Source organism: Brachyhypopomus gauderio, chromosome 19 (genome assembly GCF_052324685.1).
Source record: "Brachyhypopomus gauderio isolate BG-103 chromosome 19, BGAUD_0.2, whole genome shotgun sequence".
Lineage (NCBI taxonomy): Eukaryota > Metazoa > Chordata > Actinopteri > Gymnotiformes > Hypopomidae > Brachyhypopomus > Brachyhypopomus gauderio.
This window is the reverse complement of record NC_135229.1, coordinates 9,501,407-9,527,161: the sequence shown is the minus strand read 5'-3', so window position 1 is coordinate 9,527,161 and position 25,755 is coordinate 9,501,407. Positions and strand designations below refer to the sequence as shown.

At 45.0% G+C, this 25,755-nt stretch overlaps 1 protein-coding gene across 1 annotated transcript; it reads left to right on the top strand.

Moving 5' to 3' along the window:
* The first annotated feature begins 1,855 nt into the window (after positions 1-1,855).
* On the top strand, positions 1,856-25,013 carry gjd1b (gap junction protein delta 1b). Its single transcript, XM_076982105.1, has 2 exons — positions 1,856-2,807; positions 23,750-25,013. Exons 1-2 carry the CDS (start codon positions 2,737-2,739, stop codon positions 24,597-24,599), a joined length of 921 nt encoding a protein of 306 aa, XP_076838220.1. The 5' UTR covers positions 1,856-2,736; the 3' UTR covers positions 24,600-25,013.
* The last annotated feature ends 742 nt before the right edge of the window (positions 25,014-25,755 follow it).

The following is a 25,755-nucleotide window of genomic DNA, read 5'->3' as shown; positions in this document are numbered from 1 at the left end:
ACACCTCAACACTAGCACAGCGTACTCTACCGTAAACCTCAACACTAGCACAGTGTACTCTACCGTACACCTCAACACTAGCACCGCGTACTCTAACGTACACCTCAACACTAGCACCGCGTACTCTACCATACACCTCAACACTAGCACCGCGTACTCTACTGTACACCTCAACACTAGCACTGCATACTCTACCGTAAACCTCAACACTAGCACAGTGTACTCTACCGTACACCTCAACACTAGCACAGTGTACTCTACCGTACACCTCAACACTAGCACCGCGTACTCTAACGTACACCTCAACACGAGCACCGCGTACTCTACCATACACCTCAACACTACCACAGAGTACTCTACTGTACACCTCAACACTAGCACTGCATACTCTACCGTAAACCTCAACACTAGCACAGTGTACTCTGCAGGAAACCAGAAACCCAGATACTGATAGGCAAATCTGCTAACCACCAAGGTACAGTGTCGCCCAACCGTGTTGAGTGTTTTCAGTTATCACCAGAGGGGACAGAGTCCACCAACTGTCATTGGTGGAGACTCCTGAAGGCAGTAGTGATCTACCTGTGAGCTCTACGAAGCTCAGGTGAGCCTGTCCGGGTTTCTCCCGTCTTGGACCTGTGCCAAAATGGGAGGGCTGTTTGGGGGGGGTTGATTGATTCCAAGCCATTAGTTTAGGATTTAATTACCCTGCCGGGGCGAGTGAGCTCTGTTACCCCTTGTCCTCTTGATGGAGAAGCAATGCAAGCTGATTATCATGTAATGGGAGGCAGGGGAGGGGTTAGTAATGCACCTGAACACCAAATGTGTTTCTCTCGAAGCCCATCACACACACACACACACACACACACACACACAGAAAATCCCAACCCAGGATAATAATCTGGGACTACACAGCCAGAACGGTCTGATCTGTTTTCAGATTATCGGGTTATATGGATAAAAGTGGACGACATGATTACAATTTTCTGATTAAATTTTATAAGGACACTAGTTTTTATTAATTTCAGGAGTGTTTGAATTTATCCAAGATGTATAAGAATTATTTCTAAAATGCGTAGCATTAGAATTGATTAACAGTTCCATTTCCACTATAAGGAAGACATGTTTATGGCTCCTGACAGTACGACAATTCAGTAACAATTCCGTTCATCATGACGAAATCAGGGATGCTCCACGATTGGCTGTTTCCTTCAGCCTCTGACATGTTAACAGCTGTTGCCCAGAGCCGCTGTAGTGCTGGATACTGAACAGACTCGCGTAAGGTACACAAACTGCATTCCAAGCATGAACCTCCCTCCTCCTGGCTAGATCTGACTCCAGCTCTGACTCTAGATCTGGTCCTAGGTCTGACTCTAGATCTGGTCCTAGGTCTGACTCCAGCTCTAGATCTGATTTCTAGATCTGTGTTCTGCTCTAGTTCTGATTCTAGCTCAGTGTGGTCCTGATGCCCATGATCAAGCCATCCTGCAAATCTAAATCCAGCTATCACTCTCTTCTGATCTGTCATTATATTCTGCAGTCCTCTGGTCATTTGGCCTGTCTCTGTGTATTTCACTCATGGCTTACAGCTCAGCTTCTCTGTCCTTGTGTGTGTGTGTGTGTGTGTGTGTGTGTGTGTGATGATGAGGAGGCATGGATAGTTAAGGTGATGGCTGAAACATTTTTAAATGAAATATTAAAAAGCTATCACTTCTACTGAGAGTTGTAGCTTACATGCACAATTCCAGCTTGTTTACCAGAAAGAGAGAGAGAGAGGGATAGGCAGAGGGAGGGAGAGAGGGAGGGAGTGCAGTACTCAGCTTGCCTGTGGTGACAGAGCGCAAAAGCGAGTGGAGCGGAGGAGAGCGGGAGAGACGGAGGAGAGGAGTAGTGGAGGGCAGGGGCTGTTAGAGTGGGCGAGGGAGCTTCACAGTGACAGCAGGATCAGAGAGAGAGAGAGAGAGAGCACCCAGCAGGAAAGAGGAAAAACGAAGAGAAAGGAGAACAAACGCACAGGATGGAGGAGAGGGAGAGATGTGCTGGATACGTCGCTAGGGTTGGGTAGGACCTTCTGAAGCCGGCAGGACAGATACGGCGGGAGGGGAGTGAGCGCGCTCGCGCGCGCGTGTGTGTGTGTGTGTGTGTGTGTGTGTGAGAACACAGATGTGTGTGTGTGGCGTTTAACTGACGGAGCCTGAGCTAATCCCGCCACAGAGTGCAAGTGTGGCTGATTATGCACTGCTGGTGCTGTCTGGTGAACGCAGCGCAAGGATTACAGCAGATAAAGAGAAAGACGGGGTGCATGTAGTGTGTGCTGAGAGAGAGAGAGAGGGGGAGAGAGAGAGAGGGGGAGAGAGAGAGAAGGAGAGCGTCTCAGAGCCATCTAGCACTGCCTGGCGTGTAGGTGAGGAGCACGAGGGTGGTGTAGGGGCATCTCAGGGCAAAGAAACATCCGCTTTCTGACACGCTTCCATCAGTGGAGTGAGCACGGGTTCCGGGTCTGGCGCGGCCGGGCAGGTTACGGAGGGACATGGGCGCTGGGTCCATCTCCGTCCCGAGGAGCTAGCGGTAGAACCGGGCTGTGTCCGCCTCCACAGGCCGCTGCTGTGACCATCCTACCTCCACCCCGAGTGCCCACAACGCACGAGGAAAAGCCTCGTGACCCCGGAGGCGTGAGCACAGTGCCGGCGGGGACCGGGTCGAGGACGCAGGCTCGGCGGACGCCTCCAGTGCCCGGCCATGGGAGAGTGGACCATCTTAGAGCGCCTCCTAGAGGCCGCTGTCCAACAGCATTCCACTATGATCGGAAGGTAAGCCCACGCCTCCCTCCGAGCTCGCTGTGTGGAGAATGGCGTGATTCCACCACCCATGATTCCACACACGCTCCTCCGCCCGAGCTAACCTCAGCTACAGCCTTTATCATCCTCGTCGTCATCATCATCATCATCCACTCTGAACATGTTTTGTGTGTCTTTCTTCGCTATAACAGGACAGCCTGCAAATCAGGCGTGCTGAGACAAAAATCTAGAAAATTCGATTGGTCATGGAACAGCTATGTTCACGCAGTACACGTGTGCTCTACAACTGTTACCCTTGTGTGTTCTGTTCCCCCTGCCTGCTCTTTTAGCCCTTCGTACACGGTTACCGTGGTTTAAAAGTGACCTGTGAGTGTTCCGTTACCCTTTCATGCTCTGATGGTTTAGAGCAGAGAGCGAGTTCCTGTCTGATCATCCGCTGCTGGGGTTGTAATCCCACGAAGGCAGATCGGGTCAAACCCACTGACCTGTGCTTTATTGGCACCAATGACAGCACACGCTCGGAAGACAATTACTTCAGACGTTTGTCAAGGAGCATGACATTAAAGTGGACTAAAGTGGTTTTTCACAACCCAGGAACCAAACGACCCGGAGGTCCCGAGTTCTCTCTCGGGTTCACACTGGACACCTTCCAGCGTCGCCGTGTCTCCTGTCACAGCCGCCGTCACCGTTCGCACGTTTTTCTTCTCACATTCACAGACATTTTCCTCCTCACGTTTGGGTTTCGGGCTTTAGAAGTGGAGTGGAAACAGGAGGTCCATACTGTCTCTGGTCTGGCAGGGTCCTCGAACGTCTGGATGGAAAATAAGGATAATTCTATGTTAATGTGCTCTTTTATGATTGTAACACATAAGAAACCAAGCAGTTAATGATGCTTCCATAGTGATGTGGAGTAGGGTGGACTTAATGGTGTGTCCATGGCAATATGGTGTTGTGTCCCTAGAGCCATGCCTGCCCCATACAGAATGGCTGTATTATCTATAACCCTAACCCTAACATATCCCTAATACTACCCTAACATAACCCTAACATATCCCTAACTTTACCCTAACATATCCCTAACCTTACCCTAACATATCCCTAATACTACCCTAACATAACCCTAACCCTACCCTAACATATCCCTAACCTTACCCTAACATATCCCTAACACTACCCTAACATATCCCTAACCCTACTCTAACATAACCTAACTGTAACCCTATTATAACCCTACCCTAACCTAACTGTAACCCTACTCTAACCCTACCCTAACATAACCCTAACCTACCCTAACATAATCCTTACCCTAACCTAACTGTAACCCTATTATAACCCTACCCTAACCCTACCCTAACATAACCCTAACCTAACCTAACTGTAACCCTACTCTAACCCTACCCTAAGATAACCCTAACCTTACCCCTGGGGCCGTCATTAGCGTCATGATCCAGATATGGAAGGTTTTCTCACACACAGTGTTTTCAGACACACTGTTCACACACACACACACACACACACACACACACACACACACACACACACACACACACACACACACACACACACACATACAGTTTGCTCACAGTAAGTGTTTTCACACTCTGCTTATACACATTGTGTCACACACACTCTTGGTTTCAGATGATATGAATCTATTGGCCATCCTCAATCATCCCCTGCCTGCTCCTCAACTGTGTGTGTGTGTGTGTGTGTGTGTGTTATATGAGTACTGGAAGGAAGAGCCCGTGTGACCTGGTCTGAATCTCCCACAGCCTCGCTGCCCCATATTCGTGTTCATACGCCGAGCCATGTGACGCTCTGGGGGCTGTTCTGTGTACACCAGAAATGAGTCGTGACCTCCGTGTGTGTGTGTGGAGCAATACAACCTCTGTGTGTGTATGTGGAGCAAGACGACCTCCGTGTGTGTGTGTGTGTGTGTGTGTGTGGAGCAAGACGACCTCCGTGTTTGTGCAGCTGTATGTTGTGAAAGCAGAGGCATCTGATTGGCAGCCTGCTTTGCAGAGTCACTCCATTTAGGGAAGACAGAACACACTTCACATACGAGTTTAATCTGTGTGATCAAAATCACTGTTCTCTGAGTATACTGTCACGAATCAGGAATTTTAGATGTCAATAAAAAACATTAAAATTATGTTGTTTGAACAAATAAATACAACAAATGTTCTAGTGACAAACTGTTATAGTGGAATTAGAGAAATGATGGGAAACTACATTCACATAAATGAGAGAGTCTGTGTGTTTATATGTGAATATCTGGCCACTTCTGTTCAGACTGCTAAAATTCACAGAGATCTGGTGCATCAGAGAGAGAGAGAGAATATATACAATGTGGTTTGCTTTCTGCCCAAAGCCTGTGGTGGAAGTCGTGGTGATCAGGGTGTCTGACTCCAGGGTAGAGACATCTAGAGACTCCAGGATTACTACTACATCTACATCTGAATCAGGCACTTTCATTGGTGATTTTGTGTTATTTTGCATGTGAGAGCTAGTTGGATGTCATCTGTAATGGGTTATGACACTGAGGTTTGTCTGTGCTGGTCTTCTATGAGTCCTAAAATGGAGAGTGTCCTTTATGAGCTCTTGTTTATGTGAGGGAGATTAATATGGCCGTTAGTCATTGCAGATGGGGTCTGGGCCAATCCACCAGTGGTGTTCTCATAGGAATCTCAGGGAAGCGGTCCCATGGTGCAGGAGCTGGGACCCTAAGAGGCCATTTCCACGAGAGCACTCTGTTCGTTCAGACAACAGAATCAAATCTGATTCACTTTTCGGATTTGTACATGCAGACACAGAAGGTTAAAGGAGTCACATTTTCACTGGATGTCTGTATTTGACAGGTGGAGGTGTAGGTGTCTGTATTTGAGAGGTAGAGGTGTAGGTGTCTGTATATGAGAGGTGGAGCTGTAGGTGTCTGTATTTGAGAGGTAGAGGTGTAGGTGTCTGTATATGAGAGGTGGAGCTGTAGGTGTCTGTATTTGAGAGGTGTAGGTGTCTGTATTTGAAAGGTGTAGATGTAGGTGTCTGTATTTGAGAGGTGTAGGTGTATGTATTTGAAAGGTGTAGATGTAGGTGTCTGTATTTGAGAGGTACATGTGTAGGTGTCTGTATTTGAAAGGTGTAGATGTAGGTGTCTATTTAAGAGGTGTAGGTGTCTGTATTTGAGAGGTGGAGGTGTAGGTGTCTGTATTTGAGAGGTGTAGATGTAGGTGTCTGTATATGAGAGGTGGAGCTGTAGGTGTCTGTATATGAGAGGTGTAGGTGTCTGTATTTGAGAAGTGGAGCTGTAGGTGTCTGTATTTGAGAGGTGTAGGTGTCTGTATTTGAAAGGTGTAGATGTAGGTGTCTGTATTTGAGAGGTGTAGGTGTATGTATTTGAAAGGTGTAGATGTAGGTGTCTGTATTTGAGAGGTACATGTGTAGGTGTCTGTATTTGAAAGGTGTAGATGTAGGTGTCTATTTAAGAGGTGTAGGTGTCTGTATTTGAGAGGTGGAGGTGTAGGTGTCTGTATTTGAGAGGTGTAGATGTAGGTGTCTGTATATGAGAGGTGGAGGTGTAGGTGTCTGTATTTGAGAGGTGTATCATATACAGCACCTACACCTCCACGGTGTCTGTATATGAGAGGTGATGGTGTAGGTGTCTGTATATGAGATGTGTAAATGTAGATGTCTGTATTTGAGAGGTGGAGGTGTAGGTGTCTGTATATGAGAGGTGTAAGTGTAGATGTCTGTATTTGAGAGGTGGAGGTGTAGGTGTCTGTATTTGAGAGGTGGAGGTGTAGGTGTCTGTATTTGAGAGGTGGAGGTGTAGGTGTCTGTATATGAGAGGTGTAAGTGTAGATGTCTGTATTTGAGAGGTGGAGGTGTAGGTGTCTGTATTTGAGAGCTGTAGGTGTCTGTATTTGAGAGGTGGAGGTGTAGGTGTCTGTATATGAGAGGTGGAGGTGTCTGTATTTGAGAGGTGGAGCTGTAGGTGTCTGTATTTGAGAGGTGTAGGTGTCTGTATTTGAAAGGTGTAGATGTAGGTGTCTGTATTTGAGAGGTGTAGGTGTCTGTATTTGAGAGGTGTAGGTGTCTGTATATGAGAGGTGTAGGTGTCTGTATTTGAGAAGTGGAGCTGTAGGTGTCTGTATTTGAGAGGTGTAGGTGTCTGTATTTGAAAGGTGTAGATGTAGGTGTCTGTATTTGAGAGGTGTAGGTGTATGTATTTGAAAGGTGTAGATGTAGGTGTCTGTATTTGAGAGGTACATGTGTAGGTGTCTGTATTTGAAAGGTGTAGATGTAGGTGTCTATTTAAGAGGTGTAGGTGTCTGTATTTGAGAGGTGTAGGTGTCTGTATTTGAGAGGTGGAGGTGTAGGTGTCTGTATTTGAGAGGTGTAGATGTAGGTGTCTGTATATGAGAGGTGGAGGTGTAGGTGTCTGTATTTGAGAGGTGTATCATATACAGCACCTACACCTCCACGGTGTCTGTATATGAGAGGTGATGGTGTAGGTGTCTGTATATGAGAGGTGTAAATGTAGATGTCTGTATTTGAGAGGTGGAGGTGTAGGTGTCTGTATATGAGAGGTGTAAGTGTAGATGTCTGTATTTGAGAGGTGGAGGTGTAGGTGTCTGTATTTGAGAGGTGGAGGTGTAGGTGTCTGTATTTGAGAGGTGGAGGTGTAGGTTCTGTATTTGAGAGGTGGAGGTGTAGGTGTCTGTATATGAGAGGTGTAAGTGTAGATGTCTGTATTTGAGAGGTGGAGGTGTAGGTGTCTGTATTTGAGAGCTGTAGGTGTCTGTATTTGAGAGGTGGAGGTGTAGGTGTCTGTATATGAGAGGTGTAAGTGTAGATGTCTGTAATTGAGAGGTGGAGGTGTAGGTGTCTGTATTTGAGAGGTGGAGGTGTAGATGTCTGTATTTGAGAGGTGGAGGTGTAGGTGTCTGTATTTGAGAGCTGTAGGTGTCTGTATTTGAGAGGTGGAGGTGTAGGTGTCTGTATATGAGAGGTGGAGGTGTCTGTATTTAAGAGGTGTAGGTGTCTGTATTTGAGAGGTGTAGGTGTCTGTATTTGAGAGGTGGAGGTGTAGGTGTCTGTATTTGAGAGCTGTAGGTGTCTGTATTTGAGAGGTGGAGGTGTAGGTGTCTGTATATGAGAGGTGGAGGTGTCTGTATTTAAGAGGTGTAGGTGTCTGTATTTGAGAGGTGTAGGTGTCTGTATTTGAGAGGTGGAGGTGTAGGTGTCTGTATTTGAGAGCTGTAGGTGTCTGTATTTGAGAGGTGGAGGTGTAGGTGTCTGTATATGAGAGGTGGAGGTGTCTGTATTTGAGAGGTGGAGCTGTAGGTGTCTGTATTTGAGAGGTGTAGGTGTCTGTATTTGAAAGGTGTAGATGTAGGTGTCTGTATTTGAGAGGTGTAGGTGTCTGTATTTGAGAGGTGTAGGTGTCTGTATATGAGAGGTGTAGGTGTCTGTATTTGAGAGGTGTAGGTGTCTGTATTTGAAAGGTGTAGATGTAGGTGTCTGTATTTGAGAGGTGTAGGTGTATGTATTTGAAAGGTGTAGATGTAGGTGTCTGTATTTGAGAGGTACAGGTGTAGGTGTCTGTATTTGAAAGGTGTAGATGTAGGTGTCTATTTAAGAGGTGTAGGTGTCTGTATTTGAGAGGTGTAGGTGTCTGTATTTGAGAGGTGGAGGTGTAGGTGTCTGTATTTGAGAGGTGTAGATGTAGGTGTCTGTATATGAGAGGTGGAGGTGTAGGTGTCTGTATTTGAGAGGTGTATCATATACAGCACCTACACCTCCACGGTGTCTGTATATGAGAGGTGATGGTGTAGGTGTCTGTATATGAGAGGTGTAAATGTAGATGTCTGTATTTGAGAGGTGGAGGTGTAGGTGTCTGTATATGAGAGGTGTAAGTGTAGATGTCTGTATTTGAGAGGTGGAGGTGTAGGTGTCTGTATTTGAGAGGTGGAGGTGTAGGTGTCTGTATTTGAGAGGTGTAGGTGTCTGTATTTGAGAGGTGGAGGTGTAGGTGTCTGTATATGAGAGGTGTAAGTGTAGATGTCTGTATTTGAGAGGTGGAGGTGTAGGTGTCTGTATTTGAGAGCTGTAGGTGTCTGTATTTGAGAGGTGGAGGTGTAGGTGTCTGTATATGAGAGGTGTAAGTGTAGATGTCTGTAATTGAGAGGTGGAGGTGTAGGTGTCTGTATTTGAGAGGTGGAGGTGTAGATGTCTGTATTTGAGAGGTGGAGGTGTAGGTGTCTGTATTTGAGAGCTGTAGGTGTCTGTATTTGAGAGGTGGAGGTGTAGGTGTCTGTATATGAGAGGTGGAGGTGTCTGTATTTAAGAGGTGTAGGTGTCTGTATTTGAGAGGTGTAGGTGTCTGTATTTGAGAGGTGGAGGTGTAGGTGTCTGTATTTGAGAGCTGTAGGTGTCTGTATTTGAGAGGTGGAGGTGTAGGTGTCTGTATATGAGAGGTGGAGGTGTCTGTATTTGAGAGGTGTAGGTGTCTGTATTTGAGAGGTGTAGGTGTCTGTATTTGAGAGGTGGAGGCAGTGGCACAAAAAGGGGGTATGCAGCGTATGCGAGGCATAGGGGCGCTGCACTAGAGGGGGCGCCAAATCGATGCCAGAAAATTATTTGCCGAGTTGGTGGGGGGTGGGGGTTGAGTGTGGGGGGCGCCGATAGTATGTTTGCATACACCTCAGAAAGTATGTATTTGCAACCCTGGGTGGAGGTAGTCTGTATATGAGAGGTGGCGGTGTAGGTGTCTGTATTTGAGAGGTGGAGGTGTAGGTGTCTGTATTTAAGAGGTGTAGGTGTCTATTTGAGAGGTGTAGGTGTCTGTATTTGAGAGGTGTAAGTGTCTGTATTTGAGAGGTGTAAGTGTCTGTATTTTGAGAGGTGTAGATGTCTGTATTTGAGAGGTGTAGATGTCTGTATTTGAGAGGTGTAGGTGTCTGTATTTGAGAGGTGTAAGTGTCTGTATTTGAGAGGTGTAGGTGTCTGTATTTGAGAGGTGTAGGTGTCTGTATTTGAGAGGTGTAGGTGTAGATGTCTGTATTTGAGAGGTGTAGGTGCAGATGTCTGTATTTGAGAGGTGTAGGTGTCTGTATTTGAGAGGTGTAGGTGTAGATGTCTGTATTTGAGAGGTGTAGGTTTAGATGTTTGTATTTGAAAGGTGTTGATGTAGGTGTCTGTTACCTTGATTTAACCAGTGTAGTTCTCATTGAGATGATCAATCTCTTTAACAAGGTGTCCTGGCCAAGACGGTCAGCAGTACAGATTGGGTTGGGTGGTCTCTGTGTCATCTGGGAAGAAGAGCACCTACTGAGCGCCACTCAGTTCACGTGAACGTTACATCTTGGCTTTAAGAATGTTGACTGTGATTATACACAAAATAAGATGTTAAGAATCCTCTGCCAGATCCCCTCAACTTGACACAGAACTCATCCCAGTCACTTCAAATGAGCAAGAGCTCTTTCCAGTCAGTTCACTCCTCCATCTTTCCTCCACCACTCCTCCACCATACCTCCACCACATCTCCACCACTCCTCCACCACATCTCCACTACTCCTCCACCACATCTCCAACACTCCTCCACCTCCAGGAGGCTCAGCAGGGAGATCTGCCATTCCAGCTGCACCCCACTGCAAGCTCACTGCCACACGTACACTCCTCTTCAGATCTAAACCCACACTGGCCTCTCTCGTCTTCAGATCTAAACCCACACTGGCCTCTCTGCTCTTCAGATCTAAACCCACACTGGCCTCTCTCGTCTTCAGATCTAAACCCACACTGGCCTCTCTCGTCTTCAGATCTAAACCCACACTGGCCTCTCTGGTCTTCAGATCTAAACCCACACTGGCCTCTCTGGTCTTCAGATCTAAACCCACACTGGCCTCTCTCCTCTTCAGATCTAAACCCACACTGGCCTCTCTCGTCTTCAGATCTAAACCCACACTGGCCTCTCTCGTCTTCAGATCTAAACCCACACTGGCCTCTCTGCTCTTCAGATCTAAACCCACACTGGCCTCTCTGCTCTTCAGATCTAAACCCACACTGGCCTCTCTCCTCTTCAGATCTAAACCCACACTGGCCTCTCTCGTCTTCAGATCTAAACCCACACTGGCCTCTCTGGTCTTCAGATCTAAACCCACACTGGCCTCTCTGGTCTTCAGATCTAAACCCACACTGGCCTCTCTGGTCTTCAGATCTAAACCCACACAGGCCTCTCTCCTCTTCAGATCTAAACCCACACTGGCCTCTCTCGTCTTCAGATCTAAACCCACACTGGCCTCTCTGGTCTTCAGATCTAAACCCACACTGGCCTCTCTGGTCTTCAGATCTAAACCCACACTGGCCTCTCTCGTCTTCAGATCTAAACCCACACTGGCCTCTCTGGTCTTCAGATCTAAACCCACACTGGTCTCTCTGGTCTTCAGATCTAAACCCACACTGGCCTCTCTGGTCTTCAGATCTAAACCCACACTGGCCTCTCTCGTCTTCAGATCTAAACCCACACTGGCCTCTCTCGTCTTCAGATCTAAACCCACACTGGCCTCTCTGGTCTTCAGATCTAAACCTACACTGGCCTCTCTGGTCTTCAGATCTAAACCCACACTGGTCTCTCTGGTCTTCAGATCTAAACCCACACTGGTCTCTCTGCTCTTCAGATCTAAACCCACACTGGCCTCTCTGGTCTTCAGATCTAAACCCACACTGGCCTCTCTGCTCTTCAGATCTAAACCCACACTGGCCTCTCTGCTCTTCAGATCTAAACCCACACTGGCCTCTCTCCTCTTCAGATCTAAACCCACACTGGCCTCTCTCGTCTTCAGATCTAAACCCACACTGGCCTCTCTGGTCTTCAGATCTAAACCCACACTGGCCTCTCTCCTCTTCAGATCTAAACCCACACTGGCCTCTCTGGTCTTCAGATCTAAACCCACACTGGCCTCTCTGGTCTTCAGATCTAAACCCACACAGGCCTCTCTCCTCTTCAGATCTAAACCCACACTGGCCTCTCTCGTCTTCAGATCTAAACCCACACTGGCCTCTCTGGTCTTCAGATCTAAACCCACACTGGCCTCTCTGGTCTTCAGATCTAAACCCACACTGGCCTCTCTGGTCTTCAGATCTAAACCCACACTGGCCTCTCTGGTCTTCAGATCTAAACCCACACTGGTCTCTCTGGTCTTCAGATCTAAACCCACACTGGCCTCTCTGGTCTTCAGATCTAAACCCACACTGGCCTCTCTCGTCTTCAGATCTAAACCCACACTGGCCTCTCTGGTCTTCAGATCTAAACCTACACTGGCCTCTCTGGTCTTCAGATCTAAACCCACACTGGTCTCTCTGCTCTTCAGATCTAAACCCACACTGGTCTCTCTGCTCTTCAGATCTAAACCCACACTGGCCTCTCTGCACTTCAGATCTAATCCCACACTGGTCTCTCTGGTCTTCAGATCTAAACCCACACTGGTCTCTCTGGTCTTTGTGCACTCTGCTGATAGCAAACACTTCATCCTTTATGTTAGTTATTTGCTTTTACAAACAACAAAATTTACAGCTCAATATTTTGTTTCTCACTGGCCTCTTAGTGACCTCATATTGACCTTATAGTGACCTCTTAGTAAGTGGGTTACTGAATACTGTTTACATTATAAAGCACTTGAAGATGAAATCGTATCACGTTACATGCTTCTTTTTCATTCAGAAACCATATTTGTATTTGATCTGGAAATTATGACAAGTAACAACAACAGTGGCTTTTTATACACAGAACAGTTTAAATAAACATTGTTTCATATTGTACACAAAACCATTTGTTAGGTGCATTTCCATTACTAAAAGTCTTTTGTCTGCATACATAATTACAACATCCTTATTATACTATTCTGGGGAACTGTGTTATATTATTTCAGATAACTGAGTTACAGTTGTGGACTGATTTAAACACAATGAAGCAGCGTTTGTATTCATGTCTACATGCAGTGATCTCAAACATAGCAGCAGAGGTCTTTAAAAATGAATCAGCGCTATTTAAAGCATGTGTCTTAAAAATAGATCATAGCTCTAGACAAAAATGTAAAATAGGTTTTAAAATAGGCTTTAAAAATAGATATAAGGCTTTAAAATAGACATCTTTGGATGTCTTTGGATGCTGTCCAGAGTAACGCTTGTAGGAACAGATACATATAAACTGGTCATTGTTACCAGAAAGGTCCAGTGTGAACACAGGAGAGTCCAACAGAACTTTAGCAAGCAGTTTCACTTAATGAACAGTTAATTATGGTCTGCCAATACATGCCTGTTAACTGACCGCGGTGGCAGGCGATTAGAGAAGACTACACAATGTTGACAATCACAGCTGCAGTTACTGCATAAATATTTGATGACTACTGTCATCGCCGGTGTGTGTGTGATTGTCTGTGACTTGTACCTGTGTTAAATTGTAAAGCGCCTTGGGAATCTGGAAAGGCGTTATATAAATCGAACATTCATTCATTCATACTGACTTCATTATGATCAACTGCTACTGACTACTGACTTCACATGATCAGCTGACAATGAAGCTTTTTTTTGGACGACTCAAGAAGTTAAAAAAACACATTTTCACAAATATGAAATTGTGTGTGTGTGTGTGTGTGTGTGTGTGTGTGTGTGTGTAAGATGCATCGGGATGCAGAGAAACATCAAGAGGTTATTAAAACTAAATGTTTGTGTTGGTCTGTGTGCTGTCACCCAAACGTAAAACACAGAATGTCAGTAAACACAAACCCACACACAGACATCAGCCATCATAACCACGAACACTTACAAGCCATTCATATGCACACAGATACTTTCACCAGCTCCACAGACAGATGGTCAACCACACACACACACAAACAGGCACAGAAAACAGTGTGGCAGCTATATTTAAGCCAAGAGAATCACTTGGCAGCACTGAGAACCAGAACCAGGAAGTCCAATATCAGCACACTCGCAACCCTACACACACACGCGCACACACACACTCATGACACACTACACACACACACCAACACACACCCATGAACACATTCATGACACACACACACACACACACCCACTCATGACACCCATCACACTAATACATCCACACGGTTTCACAGGATTAAACAATTAAACTCCCGTTCACACACACACACACAACCAACACACACACAACGACCAACTGCTAGCACAATGCAGTGTTTACTAGCACATCTACATGTTAGGCCAGGCAGCCCATCACATGCCAGCCCTCCACACTATCTCAGATACACACACACACTCACTCACTCAAACACAGGATATATCTGAATAACATCATGAATTCCACTATAAAATTAATATTACTGTAATGATATTTATTGTAATACACGCATACACTTCCCCATATGTTCAACCAGAGTGGCTCTGATCTCATCTGTTATGGCTGTTCTTCCTCCTCCTCAGTCCCCTCCTCTTCATCATCATCTCGGTGCAGTATTGATGCGCAAACCAAGATGAGCAACTTGTGGCCTCTTTATAGGGCTCTGGCTGTCATAACTAAAGATTTGTAAAAATTAGCTAGAAGTGTTTTAACCTGTGAGGACTGGAGCAGTTGCATGGCACACATGGTTTTTAGTTTTGAATGTTGTGTCTAATGTAGAGATTACTGAATTAGTGAACACCTTACACTAATCAGTCTGACTTGTGCACAACACAACTGTACGTCACGTGGTGTAAGGACAGCATACACTATCCACTGCATTTGTCATGAACATTACACTTCTGTTTAAAGACACTCCAGCATTAGAGAATAGTTTAAATATACTCCAACAATACTGTATATACTATACTGCAACAGTCTACTACACTCCCACATTAGAATATAGTTCAACGTGAACATAAGAGTATAGTTTAACCATACTCCAACATAAGAGTATAGTTTAACCATTATCCAACAGTTTAACCATTCTCCAACATAAGAGTATAGTTTAACCATACTCCAACATAAGAGTATAGTTTAACCATACTCCAACATTATATTCCAGCCACACCTTGTCCTGTACTACTCTCTTCTGATTTGTCCTCTCTCCCCCAGGTATCTTCTCCACCTCAGCTTTTCTGACTTGATCGACTCGCCTGTCTGTCTGTATCTATCTGTCTTCTCTCTTTGTCTCCTCCCTCTGTCTCCTCTATCTGTCTTCTCTTCAGCCGTCTCATCTATCCACCTCTCTTCAGTCTCTCTTTCCGTCTTCAGAAAGTGGAGAATGATCACACTGAGCAGGATTTAATTTCACGGGCCGCTGCCCAGAGGAGGTTGATGTACAACACCAACACCAGAGGCACCACCTGCACACGTAGCCACAGCAGCGTTAGTCAGGCACACTCCTCCACCTCTGCCTCCACCTCTCTTCCAGAATGGTGGAGAAGCTGCAGGTTTCCTGATGGCTGGTCCTTATCTCACACAGTCCAACCCTCCACTGCACATTCAACCCCCACCCCCCACCCCCCCATCTCCCTCTCTCTGCCTGCCCTGTGCTGTTGCCGTGGCAACAGGCGCTGGAAGATGGGTGCAAGAGAGACGGAGAAGCATGATAGGGAGGAGAGTGAGGGGGGTTGTGGGTAACGGACTGAGAGAGCCACCACCAACCACCACCACCACCACTCCTCCACTCTCATTCCCTCACCCCTCTATTACACTGAATATCAAAAAGGGTTTCTGCACTGTGCTACACCACATTTCCCATCTCTCTCTCTTCCTCTAGCTCTCTCCCTCTTTCTCTCTCTCTCTACTTCTCTCTCTCTCTCCCCCTCTACTTCTCTCTCTCTCCCTCTAGCTCTCTCCCTCTTTCTCTCTCTCTCTCTACTTCTCTCTCTCTCTCCCCCTCTACTTCTCTCTCTCTCCCTCTAGCTCTCTCCCTCTTTCTCTCTCTCTCTCTCTACTTCTCTCTCTCCCTCTTTCTCTCTCTCTCTCTCTCTACTTCTCTCTCTCTCTCTCTCTCCCTCTACTTCTCTCTCTCTCCCTCTAGCTCTCTCCCTCTTTCTCTCTCTCTCTACTTCTCTCTCTCTCTCTCCCCCTCTACTTCTCTCTCTCTCTCCCTCTAGCTCTCTCCCTCTCCCTCTCTCTCTCCCTCTCTCCCACTCTCCTTCTCTCTCCAACACTCCCTCTCTCTCTCACTCCCTCTCTCTCTCACTCCCTCTCTCTCTCACCCACTGTTCCTCACTCTCTCCCTCTTTCACACTATAATCATCATTAATGGCCTGTGCAAATGAATTATTAGTTCATGATGTCAAATGCAATTCTTTTCTCCAGATATGAGTCAATCTCTTGAACTCGTATTCCAGTGGTGTGTATCAAAACCATATATTTCTCTAAATTAATAATTGGATAAATATACTATTTTCAAAGAATTATTCACTTCATGGTATAAAAGTTTTCTGTATTCTGTAGCTTCTATAGCTAACTGGTCAGGGTAAAAAACAAGGTAAAAATCTGTTTATAACCACTTTGACTAGAATGGATATCAAAACAAGCTAAACATCAATTATTGGCAATAAACAAGGTTTCATTTAACGTTAACAAACATAGGGAGACATAGACAGACAGACAGACACAGACAGATAGACAGACACACAGACAGATAGACAGACAGAGAAGTCTAAGGACAGAGAATTGTGAAGATGGTGAAAATGCTTCATGAATGAGTAGGTGTGAGTAGGTTTGAGTAGGTGGTGTGTTTGTGTGTGGGAGAGAGAGTGTGTGAAGCAGGGTAGGCACAGTGTGTGTTTGTGAGGTTGCTTGATAGAATTATCAAGTTGTTTGTAATTCATTCATTCCATCATTCTTTTTTCTTGCTCCTCTGCTGTTTTTCACAACACTATATACAGATGGTTTCTCCTACTGTCTTCTTTTTCACAGTGTGTGTGTGTGTGTGTCTGTGTGTGTGTGTGTGCATTTGCATGCCAGCATACATGCATATGTTTTTCTGTCTACCTATATAAAAACCTCCACAAAGTGTTTGTCTATATGGCGTTTGTCAGATTAGCCTGAATCCAGATTACAGGCACTGCTGTGTTCCTTATTTCCGTTCTCTCTGCTGTGTGGTTTGTGTGGATTAGACCCGACTTTGACCCTGCAGCAGGCATCTGCATGCAAATCCATCCTGATGTAGGTTGGGAGGGGGGGCCCAAACACAGCTGACATTTATCTGTTTATCCAGCTGTAGCCCATATATGTTTATTCAGTCCATGATTAAAATGTTCTAGAAAACTGCAGACCAACATTAGAGAAATGAGGTTTCTAATATGTTATACACTAAAGCTACTTCAAAGCATGAAGATCTGAGTGATTTTGACAAGGCCAAATTGCGATGGCAAGACAACTGGTCAGCATCTCTGATGCAGGTCTTGTGGGGTCCCTAGCAAAAACGGTCCTGCCAAGTGAATCAGTGCCAAGCGTGAGTGTGGAGTGAAGGTTCGTCTACCTGCTCCAAACACCATCACAGCCTGCTGTGTACAGGATGGCATAGCCTGCTGATTGGTTAGAGCGCAGTGTAGCCGCGATCCTGTCCACCACACACCCACGTCCACCACACACCCCTGTCCACCACACACTCATGTGCATCACACCTCCCTGTCCTCTTTCTGTTCTGTTCTGGTTTGGATCTCTTTCTGTTCTGTTTGCGGCGTGCCAGAACACTCTCCCACCTTCCTGAGCCTTTTCATTATGATGACCATTATGATGCACTAGATTGCTTTGTTCCTCAGACTTGATCTTTTCAGGCATGATTGGACAAATTCAGTTTTGTTGTTAGCTGATGCAGATTATACGTCTCATGGAGCTTTGACCCTTCTGGACTGTGATTTGACCCCTCATGGAGCTTTGACCCATCTGGACCCCTCTGTGTTTGACCTAGTCTCTGACAGGCTCGTTGTCTGCATTATGTTCAGTCTAAGCAAAGGTCAGTCTTTTATTACAATATGGACTGGACTGTCCTACTCCCACTGTTTGGGTTGGTCATCAGCATAGTCAGCCTGACGACTGTTCTACTCACTGATTAAATTGAAGCCTTCTTTGCTCTTTATGTATATCAGCTGCTGTTCTGTTGTGGTTGCAAAGCTGCACTCTTGAACTCTGGTTCTCTAGCCAACAAAGCAACATTAATGACCTGATCATTAATAAAAACTCCATTTACTGCTGCTGCCTGATACCTGATGTAAGCCTGTAGATACCATCACGGTACAACTATCAAAACTTAATGTATTGGGGAAGTAGAGGCTGATAAATGACGTGGTCTCCCAGACACATCAGTCTCTGCAACTGGGAGAATTACCTAATATTCTTTAGTCAATGCAATGGTTAAACCACTATTAAAAACAGAAATCTAGATCCCACAATTCTCAATAATTATCGACCTATATCTAACCTTTCATTTCTCAGCAAAATCATTGAAAAAGTTGTGTGAATCCAGTTGAATGATTATGTCAAAGTAAATCAGATAAATTACACTTTTCAGTCTGGTTTCAGAGTTCTCCACAGCACTGAAACAGCACTAGTTAAGGTAGTAAATGACGTGAGATTGAATAAGGACGCAGGCAAACTCTCAGTCCTTTTTCTGCTAGATTTAAGTGCCGCTTTTGACACCGTTGATCATGAAATACTTCTTGATCGACTACAGAGCTGGGTAGGCCTTAGTGGCTTAGTCTTAGACTGGTTTAGGTTGTATCTAACTGGGCGTGATTACTATGTTGCATTAGGTACTTCTTCCTCCACACGTCAAAAAATAACTTGTGGCGTCCCCCAAGGATCAATTCTTGGGCCGTTACTGTTCAACAGAGGTGGGGACTCGAGTCACATGACTTGGACTCGAGTCAGACTCGAGTCATTAATATTAAGACTTTTGACTTGAAAAAATATTCAGAGACTTAGACTTGACTTGGACTTTTACACCAATAACTTGATTTTTTTTTACCCAAAATCTAAATTTTAAAACGCATATTAATATTTATAAAGTGCGCCCCATTAATTTCATATCCGTCCTTCTGACGCAGACCGGCTGTAACGTGGCTCGCACCATGGAGCGAGAGGACTGACACAAGTGCAGAGAAGAGCGAGATTTATTCAGGGGAATACCGTAATCGTCATCCGAAAGCCAGGCAGGGTCGATAACAGGAGGGCAGTCCGAAAAGCACGCATACACTGGCATACTGAACACAAGGAAACACAATCAGGGAGGGAGACACAGAGCACAAGGAAATAAACGGGCGAAATACAAAACACGGGGTCAGGTACACGAACTAACAGCATACAATAATCAAAGAATCACAACAAAATACCGGACGAAGGACAAGGGAGACTCAGGGGCTTATATGCACAGACATAAAACAAGGGGCAGGTGATGACAATGACACAGGGGTGTGGTAACAAACGAGGAATCAAAACCAACGAGCAGGGCGGGACAAACAGGCAGGGAACACGGACATGAGGGAACCCAGAGTGACAGCTACGAGAGGGGGCGTTGCCCTACGTGACACCGGCGTTACACCAGATTCTGTGACCGTCGAGTTTTGTGACCACAGGGGGCGCTATTTCACAGTTTCTGTTCAGAGGCACAAACGCTTTACGAATGCTACGTAAACTACGCTGATGCACGTTCTTTACTCGTTTTGTTGGTGTCCACGAGCCAAAATATGACAGATGTTTATATTTACATTTGTCGTCTCTTAATTACATAAATGTACTTGAACAAGATTTACCATCCCCTCACCATTGCAGCCAACAAAGAAATCATGAATGGGATGTACAGGTGAGCCTTTTTAACTGGGGTCACCAATTCTGATGGCAGCCATCAGAATATGTGACCCCACTGAATCTCCAGGTAACAATAGTAGCCTACACCGTGACCCCACAATAACAGAAAACAATGAAAAAATAACCCTAACCTTTTATTAGTCTATATTTAAACATTTTATCCAAATGTTTAGAATAACCATTCGTAATGACAGCATCTTGCTTACGATGAAGCTTGCTATTTTTGTGTAAAATGATGTAACAAAACATTCTTGTTTAAGTACATTTATGTAATTAAGAGAAGATAAAATGTAAATGATCTGTCATCTTTTGGCTGGCGGACACAAACAAAACGAGTAAAGAAACGCATCAGCGTAGCATTCCTAAAGCGTTGGTGCCTGTAAAAAAAAAAAAGACTCGAAAGGACTTGAAATTCCAAGTTTCAGACTTGGGACTTGACTTGACTTGACGTTTGCTTGTCTTGACTCGAGACTTGAGGATAAAGACTTGGACTTACTTGAGACTTGCAAAACACTGACTTGGTCCCACCTCTGCTGTTCAACCTATATATGCTTCCGTTACCACATATCATTAACAAACATGGTATTAGTTATCATCAATATGCAGATGACACTCTCTCTAGAACCTAAAGCCCTAAAATCAATTTGTTCACTGTTTGACTGCATAGATGATATACAGACTTGGATGTCTGACAATTTTCTGCAATTAAATAAAGAGAAGACAGAGGTTCTTGTACTTGGTAGTGATTCACAAATGAATGATGTCCAGACTTATTTAAATCAAATGAATCTGAATGCCAAACTATGTGTTAAGAACCTGGGCTTTGATAATGAGCTCAGCTTCAATCAAATCACACATCATGACTACATACAAGACATTGCTAAGGTCCGAGATATGCTCTCTCCTGTTGACAGTGAAAAACTTGTCCATGCATTTATCACATCAAGGCTAGATTATTGTAACAATGTTCTATCTACTCTTCCAAAGAGCTCTATTTCTCACCTACAGCGAGTTCAGAACGCTGCTGCAAGGGTTCTGACTCGCAGGAGAAAGAGAGATCATATTACACCTGCACTCCACTCACTGCACTGGTTACCTGTCAGCTTTAGAATCGATTTTAAGGTTCTAGTGATGGTTTTTAAATGACTTCATGGTCTTGCTCCTTGCTCAGTGAAATGATGGTTAGATATGTTCCAGTCAGGTCTCTCAGGTCTTCAAACAATAATCTATTGGTGATTCCTAAAAGCCGATTAAAGATTGGCGAGGGTGCTTTTAGCCACTATGGACCAAAGCTCTGGAACTCTCTTCCTGAAGAGCTCAGAGGCATTTCATCCCTGAATAGCTTCAAGAAGAGATTCAAAAACTTCCTGTTTAGAACTCCTTTTAGTTAAGAAACTCTAACTCTGTTCTAATTATTTTAATAGTTTTCCAGCTTGTTATTATCTTATTTACTTTATTACATTATTTTATTTAGTTACATTTTATGTTATTTTAATATTTACTTTTTAATATTACATTATTATTATTTTATAATTTGTAACTTTATTACATTATTTTATGTTTGTTTTCTTTTTATCTTTCATTTCTTAACATTTTCTTTTTGTCTTATCTTTGCTTCTTTTTAATATTTCTTTTTATTTATTCTGTAAAGCACTTTGAGTTGCATGCATGTATGAAAGGTGCTATACAAATAAATATTATTATTATTATTATTAATAATAATAATAATAATAATAATAATAAATTACTTAATCATTTTCAACTGAATTAATGTGTGTTTAAGCCTCACAAAACACGTACATTTTCTACATATATTCACAGTCATGTACTGGATTTATCATCTTCTACCGGCATCATGCCTGTTGGTGTTTTGGTGTTGGTGTTTCTGGTTCTGTCACTGGTATTTCATCATGTTCACAGATTCATTGACTGCAGCCTTAGGATTCCTACTGCTAAGTTGCTAGAGAAAAAGTCTGTCACTTATCGTGACATTAAGACTATTCATCTTTATTTTTTTTCTGTCTTTTCAAACTTCACGTCTTTCTGATTTTTGTTTTACTCTTTTGTTCTGATGCCAGATTTTGCAATGTAATGCTGCTGTTTCTAACATTCTTAAGAATTACGCCCTGTAAAAACTAGGTTAGTCCCAGCATGGCATTTATTCCCATGGTCCTAAGCTCAGAGTAATAAAACCACCAGCCGGTGGTCTCAAACATCTCCACAGGATAATTAGCCTCCTTTCCTTGTACGTATGTACAGTCTTCACATATTTCAGTATGTGAACAGTACAGTTCACTGGCAAACTCATCAAATTCACTTTCCTACATTTACATTTATGGTATTTAGCAGACGCTCTTATCCAGAGTGACTTACAACATCCTAGTACTTCTAGTATCTAGTACTTCCTACACATCTCTAGTACTTCTGAGCACTGTCAAACTTTCTAATACTTACCCAATGATGAAATCAGTAAGATCTGTCAGTTAGCTCTGCTGTAGTTGCTGGTCTGTCTGCTGATTTGTTCCTTCCGCCCTCAAGGCTGCAGCTGTCACATATATTCTGAAGGAAACCAGCTTGGACCACACTTTCCTCAGCTTGGACCACACTTTCCTCAGCTTGGACCACACTTTCCTCAGCTTGGACCCCGCTTTTCTCAGTAACTAGAGACCCATGTCCAACCTCCATTTCATTGCTAATGTTATGGAAAAATTGACTTTGACATTTCCTCGCTAATAACAGACCCTATTTCTGCTGATGCTGGACAAATAAATGTAGTCTTAGATTTGTTAAGGTTATACCGTTCTGACAGAAAATAGTTTGTCTCCTTAGGGAAATAAAAGTGTTTTCACTTAAGGTGTGCTCCAAGGTTCAGCTCTTGGTCCAATTATTTGATTATTTACTTGTTGCCCTTTGGACAAATATTTTAAACCATGATCTTAGCTTTCATTGTTATTCCGTTCAGCTATATCTACATTCCAATTCCCAGTAGCACTTCTACCACTGCCTACCACCTAGTAAATTGCTATATCCCAAACTCTGGACAAGAAATAATAAATAATCACAAAATAAGAGTAAAAAGTGGCAATAGGCTATCTGAGCATTACATTGCACAATACCACACTGCCAAAACCGTTTAGGAATCATGTGGGGAAGTATTGCCTCCCTCTAGATCCCCTAGATCTCAATCCAAATGAGCATTTGTGGGATGTGTTAGCAAAAGTGGAGGTACCACTGTACTACTCTGAAAAAAATGATCTGCTGCTAACATCTTGGTGCCAGACACCACAGGACATCTTCAGATACCACAGGACACCTTCAGATACACACAGATTCACAGATAAATTATAGGATATAACCCACTGTGTTTGAACCACACAAGGTTAAATAGAGAAGAAGACAGGTCCACACAGGCCAAACAGGTCCACACAGGTCAAACAGGACAGGTTAAATTGTTTCGTCATCATATTTTATTTTCTTAGACCACAGATAAAAGCAGTCTGTGCTCTTCTTAGTGTTACAGCTCATCAAACTGGATGCTGACTAAGGTTTGGTGTACATGTCCAGGATCGAGACTGCTTGCACAGACACAATTCCTGCCATTCTGTTCCATTCTACACAAGCTTGCTCATACTGCAACGCTGAAACTCACTGATGGTGCTCACAGTCCTCCCATCTCCTGGGTACACTCACTGCGCTTTGATTAATACTCAGTCTCGCACTAGTTCCCTTCCAATCTAACACTTACAGAAATAGCTCTGTTGGTTTCGCAGTCAAGGTGTTACGTCGTGCGTTGCCATAGCAAAGATAGAATGTGCAGTCTGACTGTGAACATGTGCTTTGCCAATTAATAAGTGAAACATGGCAGAATGGAACTGGTAACTGAGTTTAATGACACTGGCTTCTATAATTAGATCAGGTGAGTGTCTGCGTCAGCTCTCACCTTCTAATTACACTACTTCAGTAATTCAGTAAATGAGCTGAAACGGTCGTGAAAAGAGGGCGGGGGGGAAAGACGCGTTCGAATAACAACAGTTGCTAATTAGGATGCGCCATGATGCTAACAGTGAAAAGGTTGCGTCATCGGGAAAAAAAAGTTGTTTACGCTGTCACAATGTTTGTCTTTATGTGTCTCGTCTCCTTTCACCAGGATCCTGCTGACGGTGGTTGTGATCTTCCGGATTCTGATCGTAGCCATTGTGGGTGAAACGGTGTACGAGGATGAGCAGACCATGTTCGTATGTAACACCCTGCAGCCGGGCTGCAACCAGGCCTGCTACGACAAGGCTTTCCCCATCTCTCACATCCGCTACTGGGTCTTCCAGATCATCCTGGTGTGCACGCCCAGCTTGTGTTTCATCACCTACTCCGTGCACCAGTCCGCCAAGCAGCGCGACCGCCGCTACTCTCTCCTCTACCCGGTACTGGAGAAGGATAACCACCACCACCACCGGGATGCCCGCAAAGGCCGCAACATCAACGGCATCCTGCTGCACCCGGACGCCGGCGGTTGCGGGAAGGACGAGCCCGAGGGCCTGGAGGTGAAGGAGATCCCCAATGCCCCGCGAGGCCTCACGCACAGCAAGAACGCCAAGACGAGGCAGCAGGAGGGAATCTCGCGCTTCTACGTCATCCAGGTGGTGTTCCGCAACGCGCTTGAGATCGGCTTCCTGGCCGGGCAGTACTTCCTGTACGGGTTCAGCGTGACGGGCATCTTCGAGTGCGACCGCTACCCGTGCCTGAAGGAGGTGGAGTGCTACGTGTCGCGGCCCACGGAGAAGACCGTCTTCCTGGTGTTCATGTTCGCCGTCAGCGGCATCTGCGTGGTGCTCAACCTGGCCGAGCTGAACCACCTGGGCTGGAGGAAGATCAAGGCGGCCATCCGGGGCGTGCAGGCACGCAGGAAGTCCGTCTGCGAGATCCGCAAGAAGGACATGGCACACCTGCCGCAGCCACCCAACATGGGCAGGACCCAATCCAGCGAATCAGCTTACGTCTAACCCTCCCTTATCATCCAGTGAGGGCGGAGCTGGGCACCAAGCCCAGAAGGTGGGAGGGGCTTGGGCAGTCCCTACATGTTTACAGTAAGGTAGAGGGAGTGGTGATACACAATGCCACACCCCCATTTTCACAACCCACTCCCTCCTTCGGACTGCCATGTGTTAGAATGAGAGGAGGATTAAGTGTGCTGATGGGCCTGATGATGGAGGACCAACAGAGACAGTGAGGACACATTCTGGAGAGTTCTGGAGAGTTCTGGAGAGCCTTGCCCACATTACAAGGGCCAGGAGAGGGCTGACAAATGGACAGACCATCAGGAAAATGTGACAAATGACCAAAGCAACACATCTGGAACAGCAACATCTGAGAGAGAGAGAGAGAGAGAGAGAGAGAGAGAGGGAGGGAGAGAGAGGGAGAGAGAGAGAGAGAGAGAGAGAGGGAGGGAGAGAGAGAGAGAGAGAGAGAGAGAGAGAGAGAGAGAAGGAGAGAGAGAGAGAGAGAGAGAGGAGAGAGAGAGAGAGCGAGAGAGAGAGAGAGAGAGAGAGAGAGAGAGAGGAGAGAGAGAGAGAGAGAGAGAGAGAGAGAGGGAGGGAGAGAGAGAGAGAGAGGGAGAGAGAGAGAGAGCGAGAGAGAGAGAGCGAGAACAACACAAGTACACCATTACACTTACTGATAGGACTTCTGATCCTTCTGATTCAATTTTATATTTAGCATTTAATTACAAAATTATCATATACACAGATATATTTATTTGAAGATGGGGAGATGGCTCAAAATGTAATTTATTCAAATGTAGTGTTGGTTATTGGTAATTGCTTCTAACTGCGTTGAAATTATTGGGGGAAAGGGAAAAAGGGATATTTAAAGGCCTGTTGCGTGGATGAAAAGGATTTACTTTGTGTATTTTAAAAAGTTTTATTAGCTTGTTTCTTCCGTCTGTTGTGGTGGTCTGCATGCCAGAGAAGAGAAGAAGTGTGTGAGAAGAAGCATGCCTGTGTGTGCACGCTATGAACCTCGTGCACCATGAAGACAGGGTGAGGGCTGAGGGGGAGGGCATTCACTATGGGATGGGCTTAGTGGACGTGGAGGCGGAGTGTAGAGGACATGGAGGCGGAGTTTAGTGGATGTGGAGGCAGAGTGTAGTGGACGTGGAGG